General features: G+C 45.4%; 1 protein-coding gene across 18 annotated transcripts in view; it reads right to left on the bottom strand.

Annotated features, from left to right (window-relative positions):
- Positions 1 to 20,409, bottom strand: part of MAP2 (microtubule associated protein 2) — a 225,961-nt gene that overhangs the window by 46,378 nt on the left and 159,174 nt on the right. For all 18 annotated transcript variants that reach the window (XM_051623956.1, XM_051623970.1, XM_051623954.1 and 15 more), the window contains 2 exons: positions 19,840 to 20,125; positions 1,231 to 1,344 (listed from right to left, as the gene is read on the bottom strand). In XM_051623956.1, coding sequence (XP_051479916.1) covers positions 1,231 to 1,344; positions 19,840 to 20,101 — 376 coding nt within the window. In that variant the 5' untranslated portion in view covers positions 20,102 to 20,125. The remainder of the gene's footprint in view (positions 1 to 1,230; positions 1,345 to 19,839; positions 20,126 to 20,409) is intronic.

Genomic DNA, 20,409 nt, shown 5'->3' with positions numbered 1-20,409 from the left:
TTGAAGTGATTGACCACAGGAACTGTAACACAACAGAAGATGCACTTCTCACAATATTTTTAAAATCTCTTAGCTAACTAGATGGAACCGAATATCCATTTTGCCTCACACAGGCCCCAGTGAAGCAACCTGTGCTCAAATATGTATGAAGTGTTTCGCAGAACTAGGGTCTTCCATGTCAAATTTAGTCTTTGTAAAGAAGAGAATTACCAAGCAACACATCTCCTTGCTACAGCTCAAAACTAATTCTATCAAGAAAAAGATCTTGGGAGTTTCCAACAAATACACTAAATTACTCATTGCCTTTAATTAATTCCTAAGGAGGGTCCAGCCACTGTACCAACAAAGCAGAGTGCCTTTGGGGAACACACCACCAGGCATTAATTTGATTTGATCACAACGCACATGCACTCAGCAGAACTTATCCTGGGGCAGGCTTGCCAGACTTGCCCTTCCTCAGGCCTTTCTAGGCCCTTGGTAGGCATGTTGTGAGCTACTGTGGAAGTTTTCTGGCAAGGAGGAAGCACTGTAGGTAAGAATGTCTGTAAGTTTACTTTTTTAAAAAGATATACTCCTACTTGTTTTTCAGAGAGACGTTTCACAAAGGAGGCAGCAGGAGGATGGGGGCACAGCATGGACTAGTGGCAGTGACACCATTCTCAATCTGTACCACTGGCATTTGCTTCTACCACCTGTACCTCCATCTCCCACAATCTCCCCTCAGCCTGCCTGGCTGCTAACCCCTCTCCCACCCTCACCCGGTGTGCCCCATTCTTCTCTGCTCCTCCTCCATCTTTCTGAGTAGATACTACCCAACCAGCATAACCTCACTTTTTATATGCCTCTCCTCTAATCTTTGCCTCTTCAGACATCCATCTTTCTCACCCCCATTGTACATGACTGAACACAAAAGGGGCTCTGAGTGCTGCTGGGTCCCATCAAATACAGCATTGAAACCAGTACCACTGATTCACAGCCACACCACTCAGGAGTCAGGTGGAGAACTGCTGCAGGAGCAAAGAGTGAAAGAGACAGTTCCAGGGCCGTGAAGCACTAGGGTAACAAGGATACTGCAATTATTATGTGGTTCCAGGATTAATCCAGTGGTGCTGCAGTTTACCCATGGTCATAACCTATGTGAACACAGAGCTGCAAGGTGGTTTTGTAATGAACATACATAGAATGCTTGGAGACATGAGGATACTTCGAACATTGTTTGTCTTGTTTTACCTATAGGTAGTGGTCCAGGCTGATCTTTGTGCTGTGCTTCTTTTTCCTGCTCACCTTTCAGGACTGCTACAGCTTCAGCTGTTACTACTTGTACTATCCTCGCAGACACCTCTTCTGTGGCAGCAGCAAAGTTAGAAAAAACAAAGAGAAGTTTGCTAATGAGAACGATGTTTTAAAATTATAAAGATTAGCTTAAACAATAAAAACTAGAGCACGACTTAATATATTTTTTTGAAGTATTTTTTTCCCTGAAATATAAGTAAATCGTTAAAAATTAAACAGAACAACCAAATATTAAAAAAATCTCAGTGGAAAATGCTGATTATTCATAAATACCAAGACTCCAGCCTTTAGAGTACGATGCACAAAGCATCATCAATAAATGCTCTGTTAGGGACAACATGAAGTGATTGCAAAATTTTAAGATTATAATTTATTAAATGTGTACAAAATGTTTTTGGAGGTACTGTTTTGCAAGCAGAGGTAGAATGACCAGCTGAGTAATGGGAATTTTTGACATTTAATATATGGAATTAGCTGCATTCGTACGTGCACTTTGGATGTTACTTCCTCCTCATCAGCACAATGAGTATGCATTAAAGGCCTTTCCCAGACAGACATCTATGCTGATGAGGGACTTGAAAAAGAAGGGCCAAATAACACTTCTGTATGATTAAAATGTATATTTTGTCCACCTCACCCATTAAGACTGCAACACAAAGCTGGATTTAAACATCAGGTCTGAGCTTCCTGCAGAGGGACTGAAGAAGACAACAACTGTTTGGCAGGATGGGCCATGGGGCCCCTGGTCCAGGGCACAGGCTTGTCTATCGGCTGCTGGCTCTGGCCGTGCTGGGCACAGAGCAGGGGGGACACACATCCCAGGGAGATGGTATCACATCTCAGCTTGAGAACCATTCAAAGGTGCAGTGAAATGCTACCAGGCACACAGCTGCACGTGGAAGTAACTAGAGAGCTTTTCTGCCCTAAGGAGGTTCAGGGACCTTTGTTGGAGAAAATCAAGCACTTAGGGGTTGGTCCAGCTGAACCACCTATAGAAGAATTCAGAGGGAAAGGGTTTCATTGTCTTATCTGTGTATTAGTTCACCCTCCCTGACTCATTAATCAACATGTTCCTCCCATTCATAGTCAACTCCGTGGAAATAAACCCCTTCACTCTCCAGCTGTTTGTGCATCCTGGCTGAGAGTTGTTTCAAACTTAGGATGCTGGCACCCAGCACAGAGCTGAGCCCTAGGGAAAGCAACAACCTGCCCAGCTGGGCATACACCTGAAACCAGAGGAAGAATCCCAGTGCTGCTCAATCCCTTGCGTAGAGATGGCACACAGCAATCCAGGAAACACTGGCAGAGTCCCTGTTAATCACCATCCTGAGGGCAGAAATTAAAGCTCTCTGCTCACCCATTACTGTGTTCTTCAGGCAAGGACCAGTTGGGAAAGGAAAGTATAATTTAAATCACTGCCCTACATGTAACTTTACAGCAGCCAGCCTAACAAGGGACCCTGTCCACTACATAAATAATGATGACTTCTCACAGTTCATACTCTCACAGAATTCCTCTGTACTTTTAATGTAAAATCATTGCTCTTTGTTACTCCTTTAGAAAAGCTGGGTTTTTTCTCACAAAAAGCAGAGGTGTGAGTTACTTTCACAGCTGCGTTTGGCTAAAAAGAAAGTGTTATGTTAATCTCTCTTTTGCACAAACTATGTAATGAGATATTAAAAAACCCCATCCACTAGCAAAGAACATTCAGAATTGTTGCTATTTATATCTTACAATCCAGTTTCCTCCTGACTGGTCACCAGGAGGGCAGTGACCACAACCATTTTATCAGCTGCAGCCAATAGCAAGAGTAGATGGATGAGTGTGTCAGAACAACAACCAAGGGATGGAAAAAATAAGCTGATTTAAAAAACTGTTACCCCAAGAATACTTCAGATTAAATTCACCAAGTATAAATTCAGATGAGATATCTGAAGACACTCCTTTCCTACTGCCAGAGGAAGTTCTGAATGTCTTCCACAAGGCAGGAAACAACTCAACTGATTCTGAGATGGAGCTCAATGCATTTACGACAGAGATTACACATGATATTGATGCCTGTGTTAACAGAAGACTCTAACGATAGCTCTAGTTCTCTGTCCCCCTCTTCAGCAACATGCCTTTAATATGAGGTGGAACTCCACTTTGTTGTTAAACAGACTGAATCAAGCATCATAACCCCATAAATCAAGTCATGCAAGCAGCTAGCCCTATGGAAAAACAGGGATATTGATTTTAAGCCCACCAATCTTCCCAGCTGCCTTTCCAGGGCCTGCACCTCATTTTGTGACTTTTCAAATTTCTCCTGCTGGATGCCTGTGGTACTTCTCAGCACCTCTTGTTTCCTTCCTTTTGTGAGAAACATGGCAGAGATACCTCCCAGACCCTCTCATGGTGCTGCCTATGCAGAGCAGTGGGGACTGGACACAAATAGCCGCCTTGAAATCCTTGCAGATCCTGACAACTCTCTGTGTCGTGAGGCACACGCAGATGGCAAAGCACAAGCAACAATGCATAAAACTGAGAAAGAGAACCCGTGGCTTAGCCCATCCTGTTCCTGCAGACACAAGGTGCCCCATCCCACGCTGTGCTGCCGTGTGCTGCAGCCCCTTGCTTGGGGGAACACGTGGGTGGGAAGTGAGATATAGTCAGTATACCCCTGGCCAGATTCTGCTCTTCCAGAGCAGGAGAGAGGACTGCCCCAAGAGCTTTGGAGAGTGTGGAGGACAGCATGGAACTTTGCAGATCACCACAACTCCAGGAGACCCCATGCCAATTGCCACCACCCCTTTATGCCTGCAGGATGTGACATGTGACCCTTCTGTCAAAATTTCCAGTAATCTAATGCTCACAACACTACTGACAAATGTGACATCAAGGCTGTATAGTCAGCTAAGATTCACCAATCAAGGCTCCATTAGGAGGACTGTTAGGAGAATCCATTTTTAAAGCTTATTTTCACATCAATATTTTAAGGCTCCAATTAATTTTTCAGATATAGAATATGCAAATGTATACCGGATTTAGTACACTGGAGCATATCCAAAGGAAAGTCATTCCGTCACCTTCTCTCCAACACTCAAGATACTGCAAGCCTCCTCTCAGCAAGATAAGACAAATTCCTAATAAAATGGTCTCCTTTGTTACAGAACCCAGCCTGGTTCTGGGGTGCAGATGGGCTCTCCAAGGTTGGAAGACAGTTTCCATCCTCTCAGCTCTCTTCCTGATTTCAATTTCCTTGGGACAAAGATGGTGTTCCACAGGAAGACAGGGCTGGAGGTGAAAGGCTGCCTCCTGAAAAACATACATTTCAATTTTAGGCTATTTTGGCCTCTGGGTTTTGGGGTGAGGTTGTTTGGTTGGGTTTTTTTAATCAAGAACAGCTCACTTCTGAACACTCTGTTGATGGATATTTTGGGTGACACAGGAGGCAGAGGCAGTTTGCCAGAAGAGCAGTGCTTTTGCTATACATGACTGCTGCGAAAGGACAGACATTTTTCTACTAATGGACACTATAAATAGCAGATCCAATGGGCAAGTCAAATCCTCACAGGGCAGCTATTGAGACTTTTCATAGTTTTCCTTATGGTTCAGTTAAAGTTCAAGAAAGCCTAATGATAAAGAACAAAAAAAGGAAAGGGAGAGTTAGCCTGCCTCGATGCCAGGAAAATTCTTCACAGCCTAAAAGCTTTGGCTTCATTAGAGATAGTTTTGATTTGTAGACATCTCTTTTCCCTCTATTTAGGCAGGTAGTTGTCCTCTTGACTCTACTTCATGCCACAAAAATGGCACAAACATATTACAAGTAACAGCAAATATATATATAGAGAGAGGCAACATGGACCTTGGCTTCACATAAGACTCCAGCATAACAAAGAATGGCAACCTGGCTTTACTTTGCATTTTGCAGAGAGTAAAATGCTGTTCCTTTTTAACAAGATGTCAGCTGCTCACGGTACAGGACACAGACTGAGCCCCCTAGTTTGATTTCAGGGAAGGTGGTACCCAAAAGTACAGATGGAACTGGAATGTGATGTCCGTAACAGAGAGGAGACCCTGTGAAAGATTCTCAGCATGAGGTTTCAGAAGCCCCCTGACAAGGGGCAGGCTGAATCAAGAGGCCAGGAGCCAACAGACACAGGGATGGCACTTCCACTGCTCCATAAAGGCTGTCTCTTTGGATCAAGCTCTGATAGGACTGTCAGGACAAGTCAGCCCAGTTGCCACTAGTGGGAACAGAGCCCTCTCAGCAGGGCAGGCACTTGCCTTCGACACTAGGCTAATTTAAACCAAACTTAAAACTCAAACCAGTAAGCACTCTCTGCTCCTGGTTTTGAAAGCCAAGCAAATTCTTCTACACCCCGCAGCATGCCAAATGTCTCCCTGCCCCACAGGTAACTCAGGGACACAGACCCTTTCAGAGCACTGAGATGCATGGGAGATGCTGAACCAGCTCCTGATGGTATGGAGAGCTGCAGCCTTTACTTTTTGCTGTATTTAGAAGGCCTTGTGCCTCCAAAAGCTGCAGCCCCTCTCATAAGCACACCCAAGGGCACAAGAGCTGCCCAGTCCTCACCCCAGCTTGCTCTGGCACCGATGTTCCAACCGAAGTACATGTCATTCAGGCACTCCCTCCAGACACGTGAGACACCCCCTCACCTACAGAGACTCAACCAGGGACTCTTAAGCGAGGTTACATCCCAAATCATGGTGACAGGAGAGCCAAAGATGTCAGATCAGACCCTGTAGAAAGCCAAGATGCTGTTTCAAAACCATCCTTCATTTCTTATTGATGTTAATGCAGCTGCCAATGGACTGCAGATGTCTCTGGCACCTGAATCCACTACCTACAGTGCTTTCATGTCTCAGGAAACCTTTCCAGTCCATTAAGTTTTTTTAACACACAGGTTTACAAGCCCCAGAGACAGATGCACAGATTGTGGCAGGAGTCTTAAAAAATGTCTGAGCTTTCCCCAGATATTTCCAGAAAACTGTTAGAAATAACTTGTAACTTTAAAGGCAAGAGCAAAAATTATATCTGTGACACATCTCCACAGTGATGTGTGGTGTCTGTTCCCTTTGTGCCCTTTTAAACGGTTCTCCTTCAGCCTAGGGCACTTTTTGTTTTCCAACCTACCATAACCTCAGGGTCAACCCATTGAGGAGCTGAATTTCCTAACGAGGCCCTCCATCCCCTATTAGATGCAGGAGGAAACATGGTGACAAACAATGAGGAAAAGGCTGAGGTGCTTAATGACTTCTTTGCCTCAGTCTTTAGTAACACCCTTTAGCTGAAGGAATCCACTTCCTAAGCTGGGCAACGGGGACCAGGAGCAGAATGATCCCCCACAATCCAGGAGAAGATGGTCAGTGACCTGCTACCCCATGCAGATGTGCATAAATCTATGAGGCAGTGGATCCAGAGCTTGCTGTAGCCATGGAAGATGGCATCTGGTCTCTGGTAAAGCAGGACTTGTTCAAGGCATAAACAAAGTTTAATGTGTTGGAACTGCATGGCACAACAAATGCTCCAGGAGAAAAACAAAAAGAGACAGTAAGGAGGAGGGATGGAGAGGAGGAGACTAAAAATTGTGTCAGAACTTCACATGCATTCACAATGTCACCCCTCAGACGCCTAGCAAGAAAATTAACAGTGAGCTCAGTTAAAGCAAAGGGTAATTAACACTCCTGGAGAACTGGGGCAAAAACACGGGTAAAGAAAGATGCAAACAGATGGAAAGGATAAAATAATACGTTTCATTAATTTTGCTACATTTTGGGGAAGGAACACAGGCAGAGAACAGTGAAAGGATTAGCTACATGTGTGCCTGAAGAATTGGGAAAACAAAGCAATTTCAGTAAAAAAGTGCCTGTCAAAATCCTCAGTGGGGTGCAGAGCAGTTTCCACGGTAACCAGCACTAATTGTTGGCACAGCAGAACGGAGTCAACAACAAAAGCAGAAAGCAACCTGTGCTGCTTAGTGAGGCAAAATACCCCAAACATATTCCTGCAGAAAGGAAAGACACAAAGTGGCTATTTGCTGTCTTTGACAATCTGAAAAGCAAACTGGACCTAGGGATTTTCCCCCCCCGGGCACTGCAATTCTGAGTGCAGCAGGACTAGGAACCAAATAGCTATTCCATTTGTTCAAAGGCATTAGCCTGTCCCCTGAGGACAGGTCCTGCTTCACGCTCAGCTCTCTTGGAAGCTGGTGGACGACACTCATTTGAATCAAGACTGCTGAAACACTGGGGGAAAAAAGACCTGTGCTTCACCCAGAGACATTTCTGATGGAAAAGCAAAGACACGTTTGTCACTGGGATCGTGATAACTCTAAATACTGCCTTTTGCACCCGGGTTAAAAGAGAAATGCACAGCAGCAATCAAAGCAGTATGAATAAGCTACATAAAACCTGAATAATGCCAACAGATTAGTGCTTGTGATGGAAGAAAAAAGCAGTAACACAGCTTCACAGAATTCAAATATTTGCCTTCCAATGGCTTTTGTGAGCATAAATATTTTGCTCTAAGTTGGTCCTTGATCTGGATGCTGGCAATATCAACAGTAATTGGCAAGAGATATGAAAGCAAATAATGGGAACATCAGCTTTTAAATTAAATGAAACCACAACACAACTGACAAGTATCATTTCCCTAATAAACTCGTTGACTTTAAGCTACTGTAACATCAGTGAAGATAGTGACAGATTAATTTAATCACCAGGATTTACCAGCTAACCAATTGAACGGGCCAGAAAAGGCCTGTATTTTGGGAAAGACTCTTCAATGCACTGAAATTCAAAGGCATGAACATTCAGACTGCCTTTGGACCAAGATGTACTGCAGTGACTATATGAGAAATGCCCGTATAGCGGAGCTACAGCTGGATACCTGACACAGCAGCTTCACAGCCTGGTAAGCCTCACAGCAAACAGCTTACACCTCCATGTTTTGGAGTACTTCAGGTATTTGAGAAGCCCATCCTACCTTCTCCTTAAACTCAAGATTGTGAATCTGAATCACTGCTACCCAGGCCCTTCACACATCCCTGTATAGCACAATAAGTCAGGCACAAAACTGGTGCCCCAGCTGCAGCAGAGCTGTGTTGGGGTGGTTGTGCTCTGGTGCAAGCAGGAGGCTGGAGGGAGGGTTTCTGTGCACCTCGGCTATTCTGCCACGTTTGAGGAAGCAGCAGCCTGGGGCTTGGGCTGCCTGGCCTTGGGACACTTTATACCATCTGTGTGTACTTCAGCTCCACCGCTCTGACTGCCTTTTCCTGATCACCTTCAGAGAGATGGACAGACAGTCCAAACCTTCACAGCACACAAATGGCAAAATCCAAAGCGAACTCGTGCTAGAAGCCAGGAGCAATTCAGATAGCTCGGGACAGCCCCTCCTGCACATGTTGCTCAGGCAGAGCCTCTGCCACATTGCCCAGCAGCTGTAAAACAAAACATCAAGGGACCAGTCTCCCCCCTTGAAATACGGAAGTCTTCTAAAAAGGAGTCATACAAATGTCAGTACAATAAAGCAATGTTTTTTAAATGAGCCCTCATTACTGGAAATACTGCGCATCCCCTGAGTCGTATCTTCTTAAGTCTACTGCCTGCAACAAAATATTTACTACTGTCAGCATTTCCCAGCCAAGTCAGAGGTGGGAAAAGCTAATCAGTTCTGTTCTGATGCATTGGCAACACCATTTACAGCTAATGTGCAATACTGAAGCAGACAACATCAGAACATCAGCCACGGCAAGGCTGTGAGGTCCCACAGCCTTTTACATGACTTGGTATCAACCAGAAACATCACTTGCACATAGGAAGCAGCTGTATATTATCTTCCATTAAAACATGAACTCCTTAGGACTCATGCAGAAGAAACGCCTTTGGCTTCAAAAGAAAGAACTGGACATTTAATCCTTTGAGTATGAGTAAACACACATAACAGGTAACTCACTTTTAAATCAATATTTGAACTTCAGTACAAGTTAAGATTTTGAACAAAGAGATTTTTAAGAAGCCCCACAGAAGACAATGAAGGTTCAGCCACCTCCAGCAGAAGGTGACATGTCCCTTAAAGTTCATTTTTAGCTCCTTTTGAGCCTATTTCAAACACTTTTTACAGTGTTTCCTGTGATCTTTCTAAAAAAGAATTCAAAGAATGCTGTATGTACTGAACTTCAGTTTAAAATTAACAATAACCTGTGCACACATTGTGTGGGATTTCCAGTTGTGCCTGGTTTAGAAGGACTGAAGATCATTCTATCAGTGCACCAGAATTTTAATTCAACCCACCAGCGTGAATTTTGATACACTGCCCTGCCCAGGACTTGTCCCAGATGGCTCACACAGGCTGCTCCTGTCCACTGCCTGCCCATGCTGGGAGGCTACTGACCCAGACCTCCAAGTGGACAAAGTGATTAGGAAAGAGAAATGTGCAGCTACTTTTGCAGAAGGAAGGCACAAAAGATGCACATAAAAGCCCCCAGTGTATTTTCTGGACTACCTCTTGTGCTTTTTTTGACAGACCAGTCTTCTCTGGATACTTAAAACACCTGCAAGCTTCTGCAGCCAGGGTGGTGGGACCATCCGGGTGCTGTGGGGAGAACTGAGCAGTCACAGGACCTGCTGCAGCCACCAGGACAGGTCTGCATCCAAAGGCTCTCAAACGCCCAGAAAATGAGAAGTGGCTGAGGAAACCCAAGGTCACAGAGTAGCTACAGTGGATGGCTGGGATAAAGCTGGGAGTACACAGAGAGAACAAGACAAAAAAAAAAAAAAAAAAGCCAGAGGCAAATGAGAAAAGAAAGGAAGGGCTGACAGAACAAATGCTTAGAAGGACAATATATTCTTCAATAGAGAGAAAGGATGACAGTGAAAGGAGAGGGAAAGCAACTGATAGACAGAAGCACCAAGGATTAGTTCCATTACAGCCCACCAACAACCTGCACAGGCTCTGCTACCCCAGGTTTGGCACATACCCTGGCGTTGGGCTAAAAAAGCAATAGTCACAGCAGAAGCCTTTTCCTTCTCTCATATGTGCTGCAAGGCTATGGATGAAAACAGTTTGGGTACCTCAGCAAGACTGCCACATCTACACAGCACTGGCAGCTGATACTTCTGCTCTTCTTTATTAACATCTCTGTCTCGCCAGATGCATGGGCTCATGGACACAGGACCAGACTGCAAATTAGTTTTATCATAACTGCCACAGGCTATATGGGTTGCTGGGAGCTGTACCAAACTGACCATATATATCACTGCGAATTAGTCTCCAGGAAAGAAACAGGAACAAAGAATGAAATACCTGGCTTTTTTTTCCCCTCCCAAAGTATACAGTATCTCCAAGTGAAACTCATTTCCATGAAATGCTCAATCTACTCAGCCCTGAGCAAAAATGACTCTTTGGGAGGAAGCTCAGAGGTTTTCCTGCCTTGGAGGTTATGTTATCTCATAGTTATTTTTCAATACACTGCATGCGACAAAAGTTAAAAGTATTAAAGTTTTGACCAGGTATTTTCCACACAAAGGAGAAGGGCTTGCTCACATGATCCGATGGACATAACTGGGATGCCTGGAGTTTCCTGCACTTTTTTCATGTCATGAGCAATGCCTCAGTAATAACAAACCTCAAAAAACAACCAAGACTGCAGTTATAAACTATCACCTCAGAACAGGTTTCCCAAGCACCACGGACTCTGCTCTGCAGTTGGTCTGTGAAACAGCATAGGTAAACATAAATGCTTTGCTCAGCATCTCCCAAGGAACAAATGACACAGTCAACGCTACCACGTAGCCCTCTCACTTTGAGACTTGCCTTTGAATTTCCACATCAACCTTTCCACAGCTGGCACTGACAGGCACTGGATTATCAGTGCTCATCTGCCAGCTAATGCCAGCTGCTTTATGCTGAGTTTCATCCCTTCAGCTGGCAAAGGCAAAACAGACCTGTATTAATGATCATTTTACAGATTTAAAGTGAGCAGTTAATCTAACAGTAGTGATTTCACAAAATGGGAAAAACCAAAACATCAGTACACATAAAGTTTTGCTTGTTTTTCTCAAGATATGGATGTAGCATGAGAAGATATTATTTCTTTCTCTATATTGTAACCTTAGTGGCTAAAATAGCAGGGAAGAAAAAGACAGGGGGGCTGTCCCTGGCTTCCTTCTAATCTTTGACTTCCTTGCTAAAATTAAAACCCGGATTGCCTTTGCTTTCCACTTTTAATATAGAGTAGCTCACCAGGGTTAGTCAAACCAAGACATTTGCATTTTTATCTTTCACACATGTATTTTGCACTGTAAATACCCAAGTACTATCTCCTCTTCGTTTCCAGGAAAGTTCTGCCTCTATGAGGACAATAGAGTGAGGTCTCCATCACAAAGGACCCCCAGTCTCTCTCCCCATCTACCCTGCCTCCCTCAACCTTGAGAAGCAAACGCTGGAGGAAAAGGGGAAAAAAAATGAAATCCTCCTCTCCTTTGTCAGACATCCTGGCTGTGGCTCAGAGCTGCTACAGAGAGGCTGTGCACTCCTGAATGCTAAATAAGCTCCCAGGCTATATACTTTCTCTTGGCAGAGCTTAAAGAGAGATCTGGCTCAGCACAGGGACGTGTTGGCATGGCAACGTGGGCAGAAGAAATCAGGAGTGCCTGGCACTCCTTGCAGGAGCAGCAGTCTGTTTGTGTGACTTTCATTCCTGTAAGTGATCTGATGGTCCATACCTCCACCCAGTGCCCAGCTCTGTGTCGAAGAGCAGAGGTCCAGCCTGTGCCAGGAGAACCAGCCTCCATCAGAAGTACCTGGGGCCAGCCCTGAGCCCTTGTGCTGGGCCAACCTGTGGGGAGCCAGGCCTGGAAAGCACACCAAGCCACCACCATGTGAGTCCATAAGCAGGAAAGCGCAGGGAGGGATTTGCAAAGCCTCGGGGCGAGTGGGTTAATGACCGTGGCTCTGGGCTGCTCTTCTCCACAGCCTTTGAGACCCTAAGGGCTGATAATTGCCTGAGAGGGGCTGGCAAGCATTGCCCAGCAGCATGTAAGGTGACTTTGGAGAAGATGCCATTTCAGCTCTGCTCGAAACAAAAGCAGCTGTGTATCTGCAAAACAAGGCTCTGTTGTGTGGTAATGAACCTTCCTCCCAATCTTCCTGCTCTCAGAAAGCTGGAATGGAAAATTATATGCTGGCACAGTCCCCGGTGATACCACCTTCCAGCTGCAACTGCTAAGACCACTGCCCACTGCCAAATATTGCCTAGTGCTCCTGCATGTCCTCCTGCTGCCATCCTGGGGAAGGAGACCATGATGACCTTCAGATATGAGAGGGAAGAGCCACCAAGGTGCTTCACCTCCACCTCTCTGCAAGGGGCAGTGGCAGGAGTCTGCAGAGAGGCCCTACCCTTCTCTGTGTCCTGGGGTAGCTCTCTTCACACCTGTCTGCCTTTTCTCCTGGCTTTTACAAGTCTTGTCTACCTTACATAATTCAGAAATCCACAAGCTGTCTCCTACCATACACTGAAAGGGACTCCAGGTCATGGGGAAACAACACCCAGCCCACAGGAACAGCAGTCAGGATTTACATCCCTCAAATCATCAGCCAAACACAGATGGTGGTGAGGAAGGGCAGGGGTAGTACACAAAGGGCAATTTTTTGTCTACCAAAAGGGGAGACAAAAGCATATTTAACTCCCAGGATGCATTCAGTATTTGACAGGATACTCATCTTGCAGCAACAATAGTTATCCTGCCTGTGGCAGCCCCTGAAGAATGGCTGCAGACTCTCTCAAAAGACACCTTTGACAAAAACCCGCTTCTGGCGTATAGTCTGAATTTCCAGTGTGGCTGGAACACGTTATGAAAGATATTTCCTCCATCTCCTGGCCTCACTGCTCCATGTTGCATCTCCGAGATTGTTATTGATTACGCTTTCCTGGAACACTGACGGCACCAAGTGAGCGCTGGTTGCCAGGCCAACACACTCAGACTTGTTTCACTCTTACTCCTGAAGGAAGCACAGTTGCTTATGCAATTCCCTCTTATGATGCTCATACCATAACTAGAAAACACCAAAGTCAATCTAAACCCCAACAGGGAGCACAAAGGAAACGGCTGGTTGATGCCTTCTATTGGCCAGATTCAACGCTGACATGGCACAATGCAGTTGACTCTAATGCTGTTACTGCCCACGGTCTGAGATACGGTTTTCAAAAGAGAATCTGAACCACATGCTGACATTTTTAGTTTTAGGGATAACAGAGACTGATGGCTGAACTTCTCCAGGTGTCTGATTCCCAGCCATGGGAGTCAATGGCACCTGCACACCGGGCTATCCCACCCCACTCTCTTTCAGGCACTAATTTTTGCATGTTTGCACTGCCCAAAACTGTGCCAGACTCTCCAGCTCAAATCAATACCTTTCAATCACTGACTGATACCTGAAGTTTCAAGAGGAGGTGAGAGGGCACAGCCCTCTCAAAGATTACTGGATTTAGTGACTGATAGTGCTAGCCACAGAAAAACCTGCAGAGGCTGGTCTCTGCAGTAGTTAGTGAATATTCAGTCAGGGAGAAGGTATCTGGGGGTGAGAGATGCATGGGAAAAGATGGGGTTTCTCTGGCCTCATTCCCAATGCCTTGCAGAGGAAGAGCTGAGAAGAACTCTGTAGCAAGTTTAATAAGAGAATGATAAAAACCCTCTATTTTCTGAGTGCCCCAAAGAGGTTCTGCTGCTTCTGCCTGTGCTCTTTTCAGCAACACAATCTGAACACATCTAAAGTACTCCAGTAATGTGTCCCAAAAAATGACACTTCTGTTACTCTTAATACGAGAAGAAGTTTCAGAAGTCTGATGTGTTTGCCTGTATCTAAATTGGCAAAGATGACATTGTGTGGTAATTACTGTCACATTTCTTGGGCAAAAGGAGGAGATCAAAATGCCTAATTAACAGCTTCTTTCCCATAGGATCCATCAATGACATGGCAAGATACATTCCTCCTGCTTTGTAGAATAAAAAACTGAAACGGGACAAACACAGCATCAAATTTGACTTTGAACATCATGGTTTTTGCATCCTCCTGTGCATTTTGTCTGTGTTGCTCAAGACGTGCCACTTGCTGCAAACACACATCTGACACAAAGTCAGAGAGACACCCTTGGGGAACAGGCAATCAGGGAGCTTCTGGGGGCTCTGGTAATGCCAGGAGCGCTTGGGCAGCAGCAGGATGGCCAGCGCAAACAGCCAAATGAAAAGCAAAGCTCTGGCAAAGCAGTCCAGTTGGAAAGAAAGCCTAAAAAGCCTCTGTACAAAGAAGGCCTGTTAGCATTTTTACTGGCAGTACTGTCTGAGTATTATCACTTTTAAGGCAAGAGAGAGAAAAACAGACACATGCAAAATGAAAATAAAATTAAATGAGAAGTCACTAGAGGGGAAAAAAACACTAGCACACCGTGGGACCAAGCAAAGACTTGGTGCAGTTTCAGCCTGGAGAGGCTGTTGTGACCCCTTGCACAGAGGGGCAATCCTACCACTGCACAACCTGTCATGGAAGCTCCAGTCCCAGCCACTTGAGCCAGCAGAACTGAGTGTCATGGTGATTTTCTGACGGCAGAGTGGTGGTGAGGGCCATGGACAAGATCCTCTTTACCTGGGGAGCAGCTACTGCAAGACAAGGTTAGGAAGGATGATGGGATACAGACTTTCCTTGACACACTGTGAGGTGGCTGAAGCCAGAACTATCCCTATCTTCACCACAGCTTTTTTGCATAGCCAACCTAACAGGACTTGCTACCTCTGCTCAAGTATTTACTGGCCTTGTCCAGTCTTTCGGGCTGACACTCCTTGCAGCTTATTTAAATACACTTATTTAAAGAGTGGCTGGTCACAGGAATAGATTTGTTGCAGATGCCTATTTAGTCTGGCTGAACAAAGCCTGAAACAAAAGGGTGAATTTGGATAAATCACATCCAGGGCTGCAACATGAACTGCCTCTTGCCACTTTTCTCCTCAGTTCTTCCCTGCAGACTGTGCAATTGCTGCTGTGCATTCCTCAGCACAGGTCTAGGGCTCCCCCCTCTTCATGTTCCACTTACAGACTAACACATCCCAGTCTGTAGCCACCAAAAATCCTGGCCTCTCTCATTTACCTGTCATGGGCTCCTTCTCACCCACCTTTTCTATGACTCAAGGCTCTGGAAGCAAGGCAGGAGCACTCAACCTGTGGTGGGACCACTGGGCTGGGTCAGGAAGCCTGCTACCATTTTACAGCAGTCTCTTTGCATCCCACATAGTTTGGGTACCCTGCCAATTATTGAAGGGATCTGTTTGTCACTTTGGCAGGATGCATTACTGTCCTAAAGACTGACTGACACCAGGACAGAGTCACTGCCCTGAGGCTCTAGTAATAGGATTTCAGGAAATGCTTTCCTTTCATCTGTCAAAAAAATAATTAATCAAACAACTACGCGGGTTATCCAGACCTCCTGTGATTATAAAGCTGAACTTGACATCTAATGAAGAAAATGTTCAATCAGCTGATTCACTGTACATAAAGACATATTGTAGGAGATGCTTCACAACGCATCTAACTACTTTTACCTCTAATTAAATAAATTTCACAAGTTAGTCATTATATTGCTGAAAAGAAAAATAATGCATTTCTAGTGTAAAAAAAACAAACCTTTGCAACTAGGTGTTCCTTGCAAATCAAATATGATGGATTGTGTTGAACTGCTGGTTCCCAGGGAACATTGCAGAGCATCTGTACTGCTCCTCACCCTTCCTCCCAGTTAGTTGACCATGACTATTCAGTAAGCAAATTAAAGGCTTCCACTCTCCTATTTCATTGTAAATCAAAGACATCCTGTGCTCTGCCATGGGGTCCAATCTGATGCCTTCCACATCACCCCACTTCAGAGTGAGTTTCTGAAGATGACATGATAGCCTCCTTTGCATAACCCTTCTCATGGGATGTGAAAAGGTTTCGCTTGACAAGAGCTACAGTTATCACCCTCCCCTATTAATACTTCCAAAATCCTCATCAAAGATGCTCTGTGTGTGTGTGTGTGTGTGTGTGCAGGTGAGAAAGGACATGGACATGCATGGATCAGGGACAGCACATTGAAACGTGGTGGATCTTGGGCTGTCGGGTGCTGCAGACCACCCCAAAGGCAAGGTGCCCTCAGGAGCAGCACGACATTTGTGGCTGGCAGAGGCATAGGGCTGAGGACAGAGGGCAGCTGAGCTGGTCTGCCAGGGGCAGCCCAAGTATGTATATAAACACGTATATACATAAATACGTATAAAACAAATAGCTGCTTTACCGCCCTTACTTACACCTCATCCATAAAGCTTCCCATGGGCTATGCCCAAAACCCTGGCCTATTCTCTCACATGTATTTGCCTTTGACTTCAGTGGGTGCCAGCTCAGCCCCTGAGGCTGCCCTGGCCACAGTCCTGTGCACTCTCCCACGTTCCCATCGGCCCATTTGAAAGGAGGGCATTGATGTGTCTCCATAATGCAGCCATTACCAGCATGATACCGAGACTGATCAATCAAAGGCAACACAACAGCCAGATTCAGAGGATTCCAAAATTGAGGTCAGACTCAATAATTCTTTGACAGACGCCAAGAGAGAGACACACACATACACACAGGAAAGGAAATTTTAACTGTGCAAACCTAAAAATGTCACATGCAGTGATAGATTGGATGTGTTTTGGCAAGAACTGTTATGTCCTTCCTCATTACCACCCCTTGCCTCTGCATCAGTGTTGGCATAAGGTGCCTTTGTCCTGGTGGCCTGACTCTAACCTTCCCCTTAAAGCACAGCCCTTGGATTTAACAGCTCAAGCCCTGCAAATGGGTGCCCTGCTGCCTTGCTCTGCCCTGAAGGGACCATTGGTTGGCTGCAGAATACCTCCTCTCCCTAGGAGAGGACCATCTCATGACTAAATCCCAGCTCCTGGGACACGCAGATGTCAGAGAGCTCCCTGAGATGGAACACCTCAGAACATACCTGAGCTCTCAGCAGCAAGGATGAGGTGATGAGCCTAGGAAATGCCCAGTTTATACCAGTGCTCCGCTGCGAATGACCTGGTTGTTGCAGTACCGGGGATTTATGGACTCCAAGATGAAAGCTGAGAAGCCAGAGATTTTCTTAGGTTATGGTGCTGAACTTGCACTGGGGAAAATAAAATCCCTGTAAATCCACTCAACCTCCCAGTTTGGCTTAATTATCTCAGTTGACCTTGGCTTCCTGAGCATTTTCTCCTCAGCTGATTGAAGTTGGTAAAGCTACTACAAAGGAATAAACAACTCCCATTATTGGTAATTATGTGTATCAGAGTGGCATTTAAAAGATCCTACCTGATACAACACTCCACTGCAGCTACAATTTACAAGCCAACACCGCAACATGACTGAACTTTGTGGTGAATAGCAATCTTCACTTCAAGATCATACTCTGAATCAAACGCTAAAAATCCATCTCTAAATTTCCTGCTTCACAACACATTAAGCACATGCAGCTAGAAAATACTAGTGTAAAAGAGCAACACACCCCCCGGTTCCTTTCTGTTGTGACAGTAATTTACCAACAGGTTTCTCCTTCAAAATGAGAAAACTTATTAAAAATAAACTAATTAAGTATCCTCAGATAGTTTACATTGCATTAATTAAATACAAGCTTAGCCAGTGTGTGAGCATGCAGTGCAGCTGTTTCCAGAGAGCTCAGAATTCATGGATGAAGGCCAGTAGTTTTAGGGACTTTTCTCCTGTTCAAGGACAAAGATGCCACGAGGAAGGCTATAATAAGACTCCCAAACAAAAACTGCGTGTATCAACAGTAAGTCCCCACATCAGAGATCTTGCAGTCTAAGTGGACAGTAAGAAGGGGCCACAAAGTGGTGATTGAAGCAAACTTCAGCCAGATCAAGCAGTCTTGTTCCCTTGGAAAGTGTGTGTCCCCAGTCCTGCTGCCTCCTCTAGACCATACTGCCTCATTTTTTCAATCGTTCTGCTGTTTAACCCCTTAACTCAAAAAGCAACATGAAAATATACTACTACACTGCCCACTGATGGGTAGCAGTGGATTCCCACCTCCTCTCACACATTAGCTGCAAAGTCCTTGATTAGATGTTCACACCTCTCTCAGACACTACAAACTGCTCAGAACCTAAGCTGCAGAGAGCCTGAGAAGAGCATTTTGCTCCTTCCTTTCTAAGGAGAGGAAATTGCTCTTCATCCTCTGAAGTTATTCCCACACACTCCATGTGTACGGGTGGGACTTGTCCAAGATGGCATGAAAAAATCTGTGGTAACAAAGAGAAAAGGTCTCAGTCTTCCCACAGCCCATGCCAACCCCTAAGAACTGCTGTATCTTACCACTCTGATAAGCTCCTGCTTATTTGCTGGCTAAGCATAGCACAAAGTTGGGTTACAGCAAGGAGACAAGATGGTGTTATCATGCCCTGAAACAATCACCAACAGTGTGTTCACCTGAATGCCTACAAAGGATTCTTTTGCCTTTGGCTCTCATGTTTAGACTAGATCCACAAGAAGAGACTCGAAAACTAAGCCCGTTTACTTTTAGCAGAGAGCTCCATTTCCAACACAATTGCTTATGAAATGACTGTAGGGTCCAAGAGCATTAAAATTATCCAGCTGTTGAGAAATTATGGATGGCATCTCCAAATGCTGTCAAGAGCAAACAAACATTGCTGGGAAGATCCCTTTATCATGCATGGATGGATGCATCAAGGGCAGTTGTGTCTGTACAAGAGAAATTCCTCTTGCACTGTGCATTTGGGGTTTAAGGTGGGAACTCTGCAGAGAGAATGAGCTTTTATTTCTAAAATGGGAAACCTGCTTTGCATATTTCATTTTGAGACAGTCACACTTTTTTTTTCCTCCCCCAAATAACAAGCTGAATCCTAAAAATCCTAACATAGTTCACAAACAGACAAAGTTCCAGTGAGTATCCAGCAAAATATGCCTGTGCAATGGTGAATAAATGCTGATGGTGAATTGTGGTATTCCCAGTCACACTGAGCAACACATCATTCTGCAAACAGTGGGTGGTTTCAAGGTGTTGCTACACATGAGCTATAACAGGGAACCCATCCTTCATGCCCACACAAAGACATGGAAGAGCAACACGAGCTATCCATGCACAACAGCTGATTTGTTTCCTACTCCCTTCCAGCCCAGAGAAGCTGAGTGCTGCTCTACGTGAGCGTGTTCTCTCATCCCCCAAGAGGTGACCCTGGCCCACCTACCAAGACATGTTAAGCACTGTCATGCCTTTCCTGAAGTCTTCTAAGAGCACTGCCCAGGTATCTGGGTAAAGATGCAAGCTGTGCAAACCCAGATGAAGATGCAACCCTTGCTGTGATGAGCTAGAGTCCTCCCAAGGCATGCGCTCCCTCACCTCAGCTCCCCCATGCTCCAGGGCATGCTTGGCTCCAGCTAACAGTTCCCCTTGGAGAAACATCATCCAGTGCTCTGCAGAGCCCTGTGTTTTGTGGCAGGGCACTGAGGTGCATTACCTGCAGTCTCTCTGTCCCCCGCTGACAGCTCTCCGTTGATCCCATTCTCTTTGGTCCGAGCGTATGTCCCTGGCTGCTCATGGCTGCCCAGCCCCGGCTCCTCATCCTCTTGGTAGGGAAATCCATTGGCACTTCTGACCATTCCGGCACCTGCCCCACCCTGTTCCTTGATTTCAGGGGAATGTGGGTGCGAAGAAGCCTCGGTTAGTTGACCTGCAGTCCAGTGAGGTGCCTTGGCTTCGTCTTTCCTATCCTCCGCCATGGTTCCTCGCCTTCACCACTTGGCCTGTAACGACATGAGCAGGAGAGATGAGCTCCGAGCTGGTGACTGTGTTCCTGGCTGGCAGGCAGTGGCAGCACTGCCAGGGAAACTCCTGTCCAGCAGATGAGAGGGTTTAAATGCACAAGTGTGTCTGCTTGTCTGTCCTGGGCCTGAGAGAACTGCTTTAAAACCAAAACAAACCACAAAAATTATGGGTCTAGTCCTCCCTGACTCCCACATGCCTTGAATTTTTACTAGCAGCAGTTTCTTGAGGGCTGCCCTTTCCTTAATCTAATTGTAACTCGTTA

Source organism: Apus apus, chromosome 6 (assembly GCF_020740795.1).
Source record: "Apus apus isolate bApuApu2 chromosome 6, bApuApu2.pri.cur, whole genome shotgun sequence".
Lineage (NCBI taxonomy): Eukaryota > Metazoa > Chordata > Aves > Apodiformes > Apodidae > Apus > Apus apus.
Note: the sequence above shows the minus strand (reverse complement) of the source record. Positions and strands in the feature narration are given on the sequence as shown.